This window comes from Sorex araneus, chromosome 2, assembly GCF_027595985.1.
Source record: "Sorex araneus isolate mSorAra2 chromosome 2, mSorAra2.pri, whole genome shotgun sequence".
In the NCBI taxonomy this organism is placed as follows: domain Eukaryota; kingdom Metazoa; phylum Chordata; class Mammalia; order Eulipotyphla; family Soricidae; genus Sorex; species Sorex araneus.
This window is the reverse complement of record NC_073303.1, coordinates 246,861,006-246,875,773: the sequence shown is the minus strand read 5'-3', so window position 1 is coordinate 246,875,773 and position 14,768 is coordinate 246,861,006. Positions and strand designations below refer to the sequence as shown.

General features: G+C 40.6%; 2 protein-coding genes across 2 annotated transcripts; both read right to left on the bottom strand.

Moving 5' to 3' along the window:
- Nucleotides 1-345: 345 nt before the first annotated feature.
- LOC101554333 (olfactory receptor-like protein OLF4) lies at nucleotides 346-1,284 on the bottom strand. The gene has a single exon (XM_004615048.2). The coding sequence runs from the start codon at nucleotides 1,282-1,284 to the stop codon at nucleotides 346-348; it is 939 nt and encodes a 312-aa protein (XP_004615105.1).
- A 7,261-nt stretch (nucleotides 1,285-8,545) lies between these two features.
- Nucleotides 8,546-13,285, bottom strand: LOC101554061 (olfactory receptor 7A17-like). The gene is made up of 3 exons (XM_004615047.2): nucleotides 12,375-13,285; nucleotides 10,328-10,379; nucleotides 8,546-8,572 (listed from the first exon to the last, which is right to left on the bottom strand). Exons 1-3 carry the CDS (start codon nucleotides 13,283-13,285, stop codon nucleotides 8,546-8,548), a joined length of 990 nt encoding a protein of 329 aa, XP_004615104.2.
- Between the last annotated feature and the right edge of the window lie 1,483 nt (nucleotides 13,286-14,768).

Below are 14,768 nucleotides of genomic sequence, written 5' to 3'. Positions count from 1 at the left end.
AAACATAATTTTATACTAACACCTTAACCTCATTAAAATGGACATTTCTTTTTACTTTCTTTTTCTTTTTTTGAAGTAAAAAAGACTTTATTTGGAGGTTTTGAAGGGAAGGAGAAAAGAAAGTGAGAGAGAGTGGAGAGTAAAGTGCTCAAGAGAGAACCTGGGCTTCTCCAAGGACAGAGAACCCCTACACACATCCCAGTATTAGACAGGAAAGCATAAAAGTCCGCATCTCAAGAGGGGAGATGCGGGCGACACAAGTGCTCAGGTACCACATGTGCTTGGCCACATGGGCACAAGCAGCATATGCGCCCCAAAATGGGCATTTCTTAAAACCTAAAACAATCAACCTTTTATAAGTCCCCTTATAAAGAATGCTTCCAACGTTTTCTTTAAGTCTTTGTTCCGGAGACTGTAGATGAAGGGGTTCAGCATGGGGGTGACCACCGTGTACATCACTGAGGCGATGGCACTAGACTGTGAGCTGTGTGGACCAGCAGAGCTCAGGTACACTCCAAGGCTTGTACAGTAAAATAAAGAGACCACGGAGAGATGAGACACACAGGTGGAAAACGCTTTATACTTCCCTTGGGCTGAGGAGATTCCACATAAGGAGGAAATGATCTTAGAGTAAGAGTATAGGATTCCAGTGAGAGGACAAATGCCCACCAAAACAGCACCAAAATATGTGAACAAATCATTCAGAAATGTATCAGAGCAGGCAAGTGGGATTATCTGTTTGAGTTCACAGAAGAAGCTGGGAATTTCCAAGTCTGTGCAAAAGGACAATCGCAGTATCATTAAGCTTTGCAACAGTGAGATCAGGTTGCTTGGAACCCATGACCCTAGCACCAGCAGTCCACAGACCTGAGGGTTCATGATAACTATGTAGTGCAGGGGGTGGCAGATGGCCACGTAACGGTCATAGGCCATCACCGTCAGGAGTAAGATGTCCAAAGTTACAAAGACTATGAAGAAATACAACTGTGTGATGCAGCCTTCGTAGGTGATGGCTTTGCTGTGTGTCTGTATATTCACCAGCATCTTGGGCACAGTGGTGGAGGTGTAACAAATGTCCACAAAGGACAGATTACAGAGGAAGAAGTACATGGGGGTGTGGAGGTGGTGGTCTAAGACCACAGCCAGGATGAGCAGCAGGTTCCCAAAGACAGTGATCAGGTACATGGACAGGAAAATTGCAAATATCAGGGGCTGCAGTTCTGGATCCTCTGAAAATCCACGAAGAAGAAATTCCAAAACTTGTGAATCATTTTCTCGCTCCATGGAATCCATTTCACTTCCCAAGAGAGAGAGAAATTACATGCTTATTTTCTTAACAAAAGCATGCATGACTTACATATTTAAGTTCTTCGGTCACAGAACTCCCCATGACATTGAAGCTAAAGGCATCTTTAAGGATTAAACGCCACTGATCAAGCAAGTGGAAGAAAAGATAGACAAATGGCACTATATTAAACTAAGAAGCTTCTTCACCTTCTAGGAGACTATGACCAGAGTGGAAAAATGCCCACAGAATGGGAAAAATGATTTACTCAATACCTATCTCATAAGGAATTAATATCAAAGTAGAACTTTACAAGAAATAAACATCCAACCCCAATAAAAAAAATGGAGAGAACAAATGAACAGAAACTCCCTCAAATAAGAAATACAAATGGAGGGAATGGGGTGGGAGTGGGGGGAGGGATACTGGGAACATTGGTGGTGGAGAGTGGGCACTGGTGGAGGGATGGGTACTCGAACATTGTATGACTGAAACATAATATGAAAGTGTGTAAGTCTGTAATTGCATCTCACAGTGTTTCATTAAATTTTTTTTTAAAAAAAAGAAATATAAATGGCCTATAGGCACAAGAGAAAATGCTCTACATCACTATCAGGGAGATACAAATCAAAACTACAATGAGATACCCCATGCCACAGGGACTGACACACATCAAAATGAACAAAAACAACCAATGTTGGTGCAGGTTCAAGGAAAAAGGAACTCCCATTCATTGTTGTGGGAATAAATGACTAGTCCAGCCTTTTTGGGAAAATAATATGCGCATTCCTCACAAAACTAGAAATTAAGGTTCCATACAACCCGGCAATATTGCCCTGGGAATATGAACCCAGGGACCCAAAATAACAATGCAGAAAAGTCATCTGCACTTCTCTATTCATTGCAGCACTGTCCAAGATAGCCAGAATCTAGAAACAATCAGAGCGCTCACAAACAGATGGCTGAGTACAGAAACTAGGGTACATTTACACGATGGAATACTATGCAGCCACTAAGAAAAATGAAATCATGAACTTTGCTTATGGCTGATGGACAAGGAGAATTTCAAGCTGAATAAAATGAGTCAGAGAGAGAGACAGAAGAATTGCACTCCTTTGCAGAATATAAAAAAATGATATGAAACTATCATATTAATTAAATACCATATCTGATATGATATATCAGTTAGAATGCAGCACTGTAGCACTGTCTTCCCGTTGTTCATCAATTTGCTCGAGCGGACACTAGTAACGTCTCCATTGTGAGACTTGTTACTGTTTTTGGCATATCGAATATGCCACTAGTAGCTTACCAGGCTCTGCCGTTCGGGCAGGATACTCTCAGTAGCTTGCTGGACTCTCTGAGAGGGATGGAGGAATCGAACCCGGGTTGGTCGCATGCAAGGCAAACGCCATACCCGCTGTGCTATCGCTCCAATATATATATAATTTAGCTCATTTTTTAAAAAATTAAAAAATCTGTTCAAATGACAAGTTTTCCTGTGTAGTTTCTGACAGATATTAAAGTAGATATGTTTGCTGCTTTTGGCCGCATGCCAGACTCATAAGGTTCCCTTGACACCTAGCCGAAATAAGAAGGGAATAAAATTCAGCTTCTCCAAAAGATAAAATCATTAACATGCTTGTAGTGACCAGTGACTCGCCTCTTATATGCCTCAGACAAAATGGACCTGAGATAAGATCATGAAATACACAGTTCAACAATTAATAATGTTCCATTGGTAGCTTTCAGTAGAGCACTTTTTTTTTTTAATCCGGAGTCTAAGCCACAACTAATTGACCAATTATTGAGTAAGTGGTCCCATCAGGGATGGAGACAGCTCCTGCCTCCCTTTTTAGGTGCATCTTTTCTTTGTTTTCCCCAAGCTGTGGTTTGAATTAATTTGTGACAAACACAATGGCCACACTCTAGCCCTGCTTTCGGTCTTCACCCTAATTAAGTTATCAACCCCTCCAGACCAAAGTTCTGTTAATATTCCCCACACCCAGAGGATGCTCTTCACAGAGTGAATAACTGCATCATCTGCTGATGCTGAAGGGAACTATTGATTTCATGCATACATTGATTTCTCTCTCTTGTCTTTACATTAAAATTTATAATTCAAGACAGCGGGAACTATGACTTATCTTTCAACTGTTCTGTGCTACTCCAACAGAATGTGAATCTATGTGCCTGCAATGAGTCAAATCTAAGCATATGAAAAGTAATAAGAGTAATAAGTGTAAATGAATTCAGAGGGGCTGGAGTGATAGCACAGCGGGCAAGGCTTTTGCCTTGCACGTGGCCAACCTGGGTTCAATTCCCAGAATCCCATATGGTCCGGAAGCACTGTCAGGAGTAATTCCTGAGTGCAAAGCCAGGAGTAACCCCTGTGCATCACTGGGTGTAACCCAAGAAGCAAAAAAAAAAAAAAAAAAGAATTCAGAGCTAGTGTCAAAAATGAGTAACTTCCATAAACAGAATTGAATGAAGAATCAAATGCTGGCCTCCATAAGCTAATAAAGAGCCATTCTTTACTGATATGAGCATGAATCAGCTATTTCAACATCACAATTATAGATATAGAATAATGTGATTTAAAACATTATTTGAAGTCTTCTGACCCCTAGGAGGTGCCCACTTCTCATTTACTGAATCAAAAATTGGCTTCAATATATATGGGCATTATGACAAATTGTATTTCAATTGAATTAAAAAATGTTTGGATTATAGCACCAGAGAGATAGCAAGATGAGGTACTCACTTGCATGTGGCAGACCTGGGTTTTAGCCCAGGCATTGTCTATGGTCCACTAAGCATCACCAGTTATGATACCATAATCCCTGAGCACTGAGTCAGAGCACTGCTAGGTATGGCTTCAGAAACAAGCCAAAAGGGAGCGAGAGATAATACAGTGGGTAAGATATTTGCCTTGCATGTGGCTGACCTGGCATTATCCCATATGGTTACCTTGTACCGCTGCTGGGAGTGACTCCTGAGTGCAGAACCAGAGTAACCTCTGAGCATAGCCAGGCGTGATCCAAAAAGCAAAAATGAACCTCCAGAAAGTTGGAGTTGCAAATTACATCTGGAAAAAATAATCATATACCTGAGGAAAATATGACAGTTCTCTTCCCACAGATATCTTCAAAACATTGGGTTATTACCGTGTGTTTAATAATAGCGTGCTCTCACTGCATGCGTTCTGTGGCCAGGAGCCACTTCCCCGCCCCGGCCTGCCACCGCCAACAGATGCATGAAGGAGGGAACAGGGTCTCCAAGATGGTTGGTGATCAGTTGAGGTTTTATTCTTCTCCCTGCGCACCTATTCCAATCTCTCTGAGTGCCCCATTCCAGTCTCACATTGTCCCTCATTCCTGTCTCCCATTTTTCCCCCAGGCTAGTCTCCTTGAAGCCTTAATCAATGACCTAGTCTAGTCTGACTCTGCACCCCTTCCAATCTCCCAGCCTTTGTGAAGAGCCCAACCTCCAAGGTTCCGAGTAGCAATGCACCATCAACATATGAAAGTCCCTCTTTCCAGGGAAGCTTTCTAAGACAAAGACCTCACCCTTCTAGGAGATCCGCTCAAAGGCAGAATTTCATCAAGGCTGTATTTCTCCCTTCCTTCCTCCATAACCGTTTAAACAGTCACCTTAAATTTACTTCTTAATAATCTTTCTAGTCATTTTGCATGGACTGGAGTGATAGCACAGCGGGTAGGGGATTTGCCTTGCACTCGACTGACCTGGGTTTGATTTCTCTGTCTCTCTTGGAGAGCCCAGCAAGCTACTGAGAGTATCCTGCCCACATGGCAGAGTTTGCAAGCTCCCCGTGGCATATTCGATATGCCAAAATCAAATCTCACAATGGAGACATTACTGGTGCCCGCTAGAGCAAATCAATAAACAATGGGACAATGGTGCAACAGTGCTACAATCATTTTGTATGTACTCAGTAAGAGATATATTAAGCTCAGAATTTGTCCACAGCCGTGTTCTTTTAAGTTTTATGGAGCTTGGCCTGTCCCGTTTCAATGCCAGGGTAGCTTACAGCTTGCCCTGGGTCCATCCATACCCTTTGTCTGGATCCTGCTTTCAGGGTGCAAAGAATTAAGGGCAACTGAGGCTTAAGTTGAGTAAATATGACATGCTCAGGAGTAAAGATTATTCGGAGTCATTTAACTTCCAAGTTACAAAAGCATACCAGTAACTATCTTCCTGTATCTACACACAAAAAAGATATTACTCTAAAGTACATAAGGGAAAGGACATAAGGGAAAGACTTCACTGTATCACTGTCATCCCGTTGATCATCAATTTGCTTGAGCGGGCACCAGTAACGTCTCCTAGCTCTGGGATTTTAACAGCCTCTCTTTACTTGTTCTCCCCAGTGGTTTTTCATTGGAGGCTCTTTCAGGGTAAGGGGAATGAGACCCATCATTGTTACTGTATTTGGCATATCGAATATGCCACGGGGAGCTTGCCAGGCTCTGCCGTGCGGGCAGGATGCTCCTACCTTGCCAGATTCTCTGAGAGGGAGAACTAGGCTATAAGGGTAAGACTTACAAATACAAAATCCAGAGTCCTTAGAAGGATCTGACCTTAGAAATCATGGGTCTGATTTGGGGAAATGGATAGGGGAAGCAGAGCACAAAGGAGAAGTTAAAGATGAATACGGAGGAAATGGGAGAGCTTTGCAAATCTAAGCTCCTCATGGCAGAGAAGGGACAAACCAATGTTATCCTACAATTACAACTTCAGGGTCACAGTAGCCAAACAGTTTAGATCAACATCTAGTTAACTACTGGAAAAAATTGCAGGTGGGAAAATCTGTCAACTGAATAGAGTGAGAAACCCCTGTGCAAGAAGATAGACTTCTTTTTAGAGAGGTACTGACACAGAAAGTTGGCACTCATTTGTGGAATATACAGTAACAGAATGGGAGACTAACACCCAAGATTATTAAAGATAAGTACTGGGAGGATTACTCCACAGCTTAGAAGCTGGCTAGGAGGTACTAGGAGGATCCGCTTGGGATGGGAGACGCACCCTGAAAGCAGACTATAGACCAAACATGATGGCCACTTAATACCTCTATTGCAAACCACAACACCCAAAAGGAGAGAGAGAGCAAAAGGGAATGCCCTGCCACAGAGGCAGAGTGGGGATGGTGGGAGGGATGCTGGGACCATAGGTGGTGGAAAATGGGCACTGGTGGAGGGATGGATACTCGACCATTGTACGACTGAAATGCAAGCACGAAAGTTTATAAGTCTGTAACTGTACCTCATGGTGATTCACTAATAAAAAAAAGAATATTGTAATATGGCATTTATAAAAGTTTATGTTACTGAAAAAAATGCTAATATTTAGCTCATTAGATGACCAAAGCCATATACTTTCACTTCAATAGGGATTACTGTAAAATTTCACAGGCAAAAATAAATTTGAAAAAACTGAAAAAAAAAATAACCTTCTTTTTAATTTGAAAGTTATACTTAGAATTTCCTTCAAATGTCAACACAGAAATAATAGCCTGAGATAGTGTTTGAAAGTTTCACTTCACCTTTAATACAGGAAAGGTCAGTGATTTACACACATATCCTAAATGGGAAGTCAAATTGGTGATCAAGTATCTCAGGTTTTCGGAAACTGAGTACTATTCTTATGAGAAAACAAGAAATCTCTTCAGATCCATCAGTCTCAGGAAAAAATGTAAGAGCTATCTCACCAGTGGGGTTGGAGATTTTAAATTGGCAGCAAACAGAAAACTCTAAAATTTTGCTGAAAAGTAAAGTACTACAGTGGTTAAAGAAATAAGAAGAGGCTATAAACATTGAAAATAACTCTTCCGGAGCCAGAGTGATAGGACAGCGGTTACGGCGTTTGCCTTGTGATGGGGCTGATCCAGGTTCAATCCCTGGCACCCCATATGACCTCAGAGCCAATGCAGGAGTGATCTCTGATACTGGCATGAGGGGGTTGAGATCTGAGGTCAGGAATATTGTACACATGGAATTTGATCATGGCTGATTGTAAAGTTGGGTGCTATGAATAACTTTGTAAATTACAGTACCTCAATAAAAAAATACTTAAAAAAAAACTATTCCCATTAAGTTCAAATTTACTAGTCAAATATCAACTCAAATAATAGTGGAAGCCAGTCTTGTGAACGGAAGGGAGACTGTTTACAGCATACCTGGATGCCACCGACCTCCATCCAATGTGACACTCAGAAATGTCTCTCTGGACATTACTCATGCAGTCTGGAGGACAAAATCTCCAGTTAGAACTACAGACAGAATATTAAAATATCAACATACGTTCTAGCATGGTATACTAACACTCTCATGATGAGGAACAGAAAATCCTGTCAAAAGTGTGGTATATATCCTAGTGATATATTCTGGGGGGTATTCTATAGCCACTAAAGTAAGTGCAGCATTCATGACTCAAGTAACCCACATACCTCCTCCTGCCTCGGGGATATTCTCGAACAGTCATCACAGTTCAATAATACTCCACGCTCCCCTTCTCTCTGAACTCCCTTGGGCAGTCAGCTGGCTTGTTGCACTCACCTGGATGAGAAATCCAAGAGGGAAGTCTCCAGGTGAAAGTGCCAGTCGCTCCTGGGATGGGGGATGATGGAGACAGTCTTTTTCCAGGAGAGACAGCGGGAAGGAATAATGCATAAGCTCCACAGAAAGATTTGAACTGCCAACCAAGGAAGAAGAAACTAACACAAATGTCCCCTTTAATCCCAGGGACATACAGACTGAGAATGGAGATGAGGAGATATTTATATCAACCACCCACTCCCTTCTCATTAAGCATATCCACCTCCTGTTCTTGCATTGATAAACACAAGATTCCCCTGTGGGGAGATGATCTGGACAGGATGATTTGCTCAAATGAATCTCTTTTCTCCGGATATCACAAGTCAAGTCACTATTATTTTTAATTGAATCGCCATGAGATGCACAGTTACAAGGTTGATCGTGATTAATTTTTAATCACTCAATGTTCCAACATCTTCACCAACGTACATTTCCTCAGTTTCCCTCCTGCCCTCCTCAACATTAGTTTTATAACTAATAATTTATTATTTAAGAACAAATTATAATTCATATCAGGAAGGACTGTGATCCTGTATTGGATTTGGGTTAGTAACTTTAAATCCTTTTCACCAAATATTATTTTTGAAGGCTCTTTTGAAGGAATAACATATTTATTTGTGTCAGAGACTGTGACAAGCTAACTTTACACACTTCCTTTTAAATAGGGGTCCTGAAATAATAAGAGAGAAAAGAATATCATGGCAGAATTCTAATATATGTAGACCTTCTCATCAAACCCACTGTCATTAAGTATTCTATTTTTTAGAGAATTGAAAGATTCAGATAGCCAGCTGTCAATTCAGCTGATGTTTATGTATATGATGTATCTGATAATTTGCTATGATCCAATACTCACAGGATCCTATAAATGTTGAAGAGAAAGACAAAGGCATCTAAGTAGAGGTAGATTTGGAAATGCTAAAGAACCCAAACTGAGAGATGAAGGTGTCCAACAACATGAACTGGAAGGGGAAGAAACAGATTCTTCCCTGAACCTCAGAATCACTGGGTCCACCCACATCTTGACATTCCCCAATGAGAGTCATTTCAAACTATGACTTCCAGGACTGTGGAAGTCAATGTGGAGGTCTCATTCTGTTCAGCAGGGAGAACCCTTCGTGGGGCTGAGAAGGGAACGCAGCTGAATGAACAGACACAGAGCCTGGAGGAGGAAGAAAAGGCATTTATTCTATGGCAGTTACAGTATTTATACCTCGCTGCTGGGAGGAGGTGGCATAGTATGCATGCCGGGACCCCCAATAGAAATGCAGGGTGTGGCATGGGCTTAGCTAGTGATAAACAAATGGTGATAGGATAAGATCAGTAAGGTAAAATGGCTCCCTACACAGGACTGTATCAGCATGTATCTTTGTGCTTTTAGTAATGAGAATGGAACTACTTTGAAGTCACTGTCACTGTCACTGTCATCCTGTTGCTCATCAATTTGTTCGAGTGGGCACCAGTAACGTCTCTCATTGAGAGACTTATTGTTACTGTTTTTGGCATATCCAATACGCCACGGGTCGCTTGCCAGGCTCTGCGGCGCAGGCTCGATACTCTCGGTAGCTTGCCGGGCTCTCCGAGAGGGGCGGAGGAATCAACTCGGGTCAGCCGCGTGCAAGGCAAATGCCCAACCGCTGTGCTATCTATCGCTCCACTTTGAAGTAGCTCCAGGAATATAATAAGCACATTTTATTCATTAGAAGTGTTTATGCATATCTAGTTTAAGCCCTGAGTCATTGTTGATTTGCCTTGGGTAAGGGTATTTCAGTATAATATTTTTTATTTCTTTGTAGATTGTATCCCATCCAAGTACTAACCAGGACCCACCCTGTCATTGGTGCCCACTTGAGCAAATTGATGGATGACAGTGCTACAGTGCTACACTGTAGATTGTCTGCCCCATTAACTTGCACAGTGAATTAATGCAACAGTGATTCTAATTATAGTGGTTTTCTGGAATTAAAAAATGTAAAAAATAATTTATTAGGGGGCTGGGGCAATTGCGGGTAGGGCATTTGTCTTGTAAGTGGCTGACCCAGGTTTGATTCCTAGCATCCCATATCGTTCCCCGAACACCGCCAGGAGTAATTAATTCCTGAGTGCAGAGCCAGGAGTAACTCTGGCACATCGCTGGGTGTGACCCAAAAAGAAAAAAAATAACAATAATAAAAAAATAATAATAATAATTCACTGTCACTGTATCACGGTCATCCTGAATCGAGCAGGCACCAGTAACATGTCCATTGTGAGACTTGTTGTTACTGTTTTTGGCATATCGAATACGCCACAGAGAGCTTGCCAGGCTCTGCTGTGCGGGCAGGATACTCTCGGTAGCTTGCTGGGCTCTCCGAGAGGGATGGAGGAATTGAACTCGGGTAGGGTGTATGCAAGGCAAATGCCCTACCTGCTGTGCTATCACTGCAGCCCAATAATAATTTATTATCAGAATTAAGATTTTACAGTCTGCTTTCAATTTTTTCTATATTTTAATTTATGTTAATACAAATGTATATTATTTTTATTTTTGTGCTCTGCAACCAACTTTCTCTGATTTTCCTCAGCATAATATATGAAACCATAAATGTCTCAGTGCATGCAAATAAATATCTTAGTGCATGCATATTTTTGTATGAGTATTCACATAGAAAAACACATGCACTTATAGGGACATAAACTTTATCTATGCATGTTTTCATTGGGCTAAAAGTTTAATTTCTACATAGGTGATTCTTTCTCATACTATCCAAAGGAAGTACCCCAGTATCCCTTAAATTATAAAAAATTGACCCAGGGACCCTATGTATACTTGAGCTTTGTATGACTTTTTCTGTTTAACCAATGCTATATTTCAACTGTGCTTCCTGTTGCGGGTCATTAGAAGCATTAATTTACTCTCAAAATGGGAAAATATAATGATGAAAAAATATAGTAACTTTTGGGCTGGAGCAAAAGCACAGCAGGTGGGGCGTTTGCCTTGCATGCGGCTGACCCGGGTTCAAGTCCCAGCATCTTATATGGTCCCCTTAGCACCACCAGAGATAATTCCTGAGTGCAGAGTCAGGAGTAACCTCTGGGCATCGCCCGGTGTGACCCCAAAAAGAAAAAAAAAAGTAACTTAAGCACACATACCTGACTCACTTTAATGGTAAATGGATAGAAATCTTCCAACATTTTAGAAAGCAAAGTGCCATATATGCATATAGAAAACAGTGAAATAAGATGATTCAACTTGAAAGAAAAAATCATTTTTTCTAAACTAAAAGCTTCATCTGCCTATATAAACAGATAAAATACATGTAAACTATGTATATAAATACCTACATACATAAACACAGCCAACCAGATGCTGCTTCAGTTAAGACATGAACTAGACCCCATACAGGATCTTGGATGAGTTATCTACACTTGTAAAACTCACAGGTGACTCAAACTTCATGAGTATTCAATGAGAGGTTAGAAAACTCCACCAACATAAGTTATATTACTTTAGTGTGCAAAAGGTACTTGTCAGATAATTTTATGCAGAATTGCTAGGCAGCAATTCGTAACTGATGAAACAACTAAAAGCATAAAACTTAGGTTATTTATAATAATTATTGGGTTTTTGGAGTATTTTCTTATATGTGAAGACAACACTCAGAATTCCTCTAGACTCCAAGTTTAATTCTGAATATTGTACTAATCAGTCTTTCTTATGAGGCTCCATTCCAGATAACTTGTACAGGAAAAACTGACCTTAAATGTCACTTATAGGCAGAAATTTAAGTCCCTGGAGAAAATCATTTCATCAAGAATAGTGAACAAGATCCTCAGCAGATAGGATCTAATATACAATTAATAATATATTTATTGATAATTTAACATTCTATTTGAAGAATAAAATATATGACAAAAATATCTAAGCAATGGAATAATAATATTTGTAGGCATAGTTGGAGGTTTCAAGGAAATTAATTAATCCTGTTATAAGATAATATACTAACCAATATCTCCACCTCAGTGAACAAAAGGCACCCTATATGATAACCAAACTTTACAGAGTATCTTTCCCACGAAAAGGAACTATTTTGCATAAGAAAGATGACCAATTTAAGCTTTTGCAAATTATACTGAAGGTCAATTCTAGATCTTAGACCCTGCAAAGCAAATAGATTTACTTTACTGTAAGCAAATAATTTTATAGAGGAAGGATCCATTGCGAATCATCTTTGAATCATCAGTTTGGAATACTATTAAGTCAATAGATTACCATTTCTTCTTTCCAGTGAAGGATCATTAAAAATAATATTTGGATAATCAATTCTTAGAAGTGAAGTCTATAGGTTTGCCAATTCTTCTTTTATGATAAAGGCTTCATGGAGAAATGCCTGGAGAATCACTTTATAAAAAGAAGGGACACAGTCTATTTACCAAATGAGCACTTCTTTAGTCCTAAGAAAGTCGATGCTTTCAAAGCTTCCATCCCAATGAATCTCTTCAGCGCCGTCTTGATGTCTTTGTTCCGGAGGCTGTAAATGAAAGGGTTCAGCATGGGGGTGACCACCGTGTACATCACGGAGGCGGTGGCACTCGAGTGTGAGTTGTGAGTAGCAGCTGAGCTAAGGTACACTCCCAGAATTGTAAGATAAAATAAGGAAACAACAGACAAGTGAGACACACAGGTAGAGAAAGCTTTGTATTTCCCCTGAGCAGATGAGATTTTGCGGATGGAGGCAACAATCTTGGAGTAAGAGTAAAGGATCCCAGCCAGGGGACAGCCAGCCAGTATCCCGGTTGCCAGATACAACACGATATCATTGACAAAGGTGTCCGAACAGGCAAGTTGGACCATCTGATTGAGTTCGCAGAAAAAGTGAGGGATTTCCAAGTCTGGGCAGAAGGATAATCTCAACACCATTAAGCTCTGTAACACAGAATACAGGGCACTTATGGTCCACGACAGCAGAACCACCAATCCACACAGCCGGGGATTCATGATGACTGTGTAGTGCAGTGGGTGGCAGATGGCCACAAAGCGGTCATAGGCCATTGCAGACAGTATAAAGTCATCCAAAACACCGAAGAATAGGAAGAAATACAGCTGTGTGATGCAGCCTTCATAGGTGATGACTTTGCTCTCTGTCTGTATATTCACCAGCATCTTTGGGATGGTGGTCGAGATGAAGCAGATGTCTGCGAACGACAGATTGGACAGGAAGAAGTACATGGGGGTGTGGAGGTGTGGGTCTGAGATTGTGGTCAGGATGATGAGCAGGTTTCCAAACACAGTGACCAAATACATGGAGAGGAAAACTCTAAATATGAGGGTTTGTAGTTTGGGTTCCTTCGATAATCCCTGAAGAATAAATTCAGTAATCTGCGTATAATTGTCTGGTACCATGAGGTGGTGATTGATACTAGAGTTGAAAATAAATACAAGGTCAATTCCCATACTATGAATATCACGGACATAGTAAAATGCTAATTTAGGTTTAGAGTCAAGAATTAACCATACATTGTAGCTGCTCTTTTCACAATAGCCAATTTTTAGAAAAAAACCAACATCTCAAGAACAGATGCAGAGATAAAGAAATTAAGGTGTGGAAATGCAATGGCGTATTTCTCAGCTAAAAGAGAGAATGAAGTCATATAATCTGCCACAGTGAGGATAGAATTGGGGGGGTATCACTCTGAGTGAAGTCAGTCAGAAGGAGAGGGATCTCTCTCGTGGTGGGATAGAAAAAAAGAATAGTAAGGAATGAATCACTAGCTAATGATATTAGACCCAGAGTTTTCCAAAACAGGGTGATGGATAGCTTGGAGAGAACCTTAAGACAATGATGAAGAGATTCTGGTTGTAGGTTTTAGGTTGAAATGCTGCAATTCTGAAACTCTATTATTAACAATATTATAAAGCACAGTGACTAAATAAAAATTGAGGGGGGGAAAGAATGAAAACTAAGCATTTTCATCTGAATCTAATTTTCATTTTGTTTTTGTTTTCTTTTGTGCCACATCTGGCAGTGCTCTAAGATTACTCCTGGCTCTGGGCCCAAGCATCTCTCCTGGTGGAGCTCAAGGGACCAGAGAGGGTGCTAGGGATCAATCCCAGGGCAGTCACGTGCAAGGTAGGCATCCTAATTACTATACTATCTCTCTGACCTCATGAACCTGTTTTGTTTGTTTTTTTAAGAGACTTTGCTCTCTATGGGCCTAAGAAATTCCTGACCCCTTCTGTCTTTTACCTAAGATGTCGTCATCTTGCAAAATTAATAAATTGTTTCTTCCACTTTAGGAATATCTGATGAAATCTGACCATTTTCCTAATCAAATACTATGAAGTGCTGAGAAATCAAAGTCCCTCAGTTCTACAATAAGAAAGAGAAATTAATATTCAAAGATCATGTCAGATAAGGCCACATATATGGTATGTGTGAAACTTTATTACTAACCGTTTTATAAATCATCGTGCCTAAATAAAATTTTGTTTATCTAGGGATCACATTCTGGACTATATGAGCTACTTTCCACTGCCCTATGTTATTTTTGCCCCAGTAAACAGGGGGCCAGAGAGAAAGCAGAGTGGGTAGGGCAGTGAGTGGCCTTGCACATGGCCATCTTGAGTTCAATTACCAGCACCACATATAGTCCCCTGAGCCATGCCAGAAATGATCCTAATCAGAACCAGGAATAGCCCTGAGCACTGCCGAGTGCCCCCCCCAATAAAAATCGCACGTACACATGCATGCATAAATACTGTAGCTTCCTGCTACATCCATATCATACCAGGATCTGTTAACTTTTTCTAAAATAACTGTGAATGGAATAACACAAGAGAAATTTTTCATATCATATTACCATTTAAAAAATATTGGGGGGCCACA

Excerpts from the sequence above, each read along its gene's own strand:
- LOC101554333 (XM_004615048.2), bottom strand. The coding sequence starts at position 1,284 with ATGGAGCGAGAAAATGATTCACAAGTTTTGGAATTTCTTCTTCGTGGA.
- LOC101554061 (XM_004615047.2), bottom strand. The coding sequence starts at position 13,285 with ATGGTACCAGACAATTATACGCAGATTACTGAATTTATTCTTCAGGGA. Across the intron at positions 10,380-12,374 it reads AAGACGGCGCTGAAGAGATT|ATTGAAAGCAGACTGTAAAA; the intron begins CATTGGGATGGA and ends AATATAGAAAAA. Across the intron at positions 8,573-10,327 it reads TAATAAATTATTATTGGGCT|GACCCCTATTTAAAAGGAAG; the intron begins GCAGTGATAGCA and ends TTATTATTTCAG.